This window comes from Phalaenopsis equestris, unplaced genomic scaffold, assembly GCF_001263595.1.
Source record: "Phalaenopsis equestris unplaced genomic scaffold, ASM126359v1 Scaffold000002, whole genome shotgun sequence".
Taxonomy (NCBI): domain Eukaryota; kingdom Viridiplantae; phylum Streptophyta; class Magnoliopsida; order Asparagales; family Orchidaceae; genus Phalaenopsis; species Phalaenopsis equestris.
Genome location: NW_018164444.1, coordinates 74,568,467 through 74,569,399, shown reverse-complemented (window position 1 = coordinate 74,569,399; position 933 = coordinate 74,568,467). Strand labels below are relative to the sequence as shown.

Genomic DNA, 933 nt, shown 5'->3' with positions numbered 1-933 from the left:
ATAGAAATACCTTATTGCATCAAGAATCCTTCCAATATAATCTCTCAAGTACTCAATCCTGTCTGTGTCATTGACCGTTCTGTTGGCTCCCAATCCATAGCCTAATAGATATCAAATGATGTATGTGATTTTCATTATGACATTCTATAGGTTCATCAACAAAGAAAATATAGTTTTTTTATATACCAACCATTTTCTTCAATGTAAACTAAAGGATTAGCAAATCTCTCTTTGACGTATTCCAACATATTTTGAAAACCCAAGGGATCATTGAGCATACAAGTTGGAGGACCCTGTTTCAAGAATTGAAATAACATTATTAAAAGCATTTTATCCCAATCATAACACCAACCACCACAACACAATGCTTTATACCTACCTGACTTGATGTTTCATTCAAAAAACCTGAAACAAAGCTTTTTTATATTAATTATCAGGTCTGTATTTTATATTGGAAGGATAGACCAATTTGAAGAGAAGGAAGAGAACCAAACCTCTAGTTTTGGCAAACATGTCCTTATTATAATCTCGCAGGTCAGTATAGGAAATTTCAGAGTTGTCAGCAACATACGAAGATGTGTAATGATTCAGGCTAATGAAGTCAAACGAGCCCTTAACTTGTTCAGACTCTTTTTGGGTGAAAGAAGGAAGCCTGGATCCAGCATTTTTCTTCATAATCGTGGGGTAGTCTCCAAACACCAAGGGCTCAATTATCCTGTTAGGAAAAAGGGTCAATATATGCATGAGTATGTATTTATAAGTTAGACTAAGTGGATGTTTGGGAGAGCCTTTCTAGTGAGATTTATGCCATATTTATAGTAGATCCGGCAAACATTAAAGGTTTGTTTGAAATAACATTTGGTTTTTGTTTTTTGTTTTTTTTTTATTATTATTATCTTTTTGCTTTTATTTTAAAAACATATTTATTTAGTG

At 32.9% G+C, this 933-nt stretch overlaps 1 protein-coding gene across 1 annotated transcript; it reads right to left on the bottom strand.

Moving 5' to 3' along the window:
• Nucleotides 1-6: 6 nt before the first annotated feature.
• Nucleotides 7-869, bottom strand: LOC110039369 (beta-glucosidase 22-like; the record flags this gene model as incomplete). The annotated part of the gene is made up of 4 exons (XM_020744403.1): nucleotides 495-869; nucleotides 380-405; nucleotides 191-293; nucleotides 7-101 (listed from the first exon to the last, which is right to left on the bottom strand). Coding segments are annotated over exons 1-4 (474 nt in total), but the record flags the coding sequence as incomplete, so codon positions are not given.
• Between the last annotated feature and the right edge of the window lie 64 nt (nucleotides 870-933).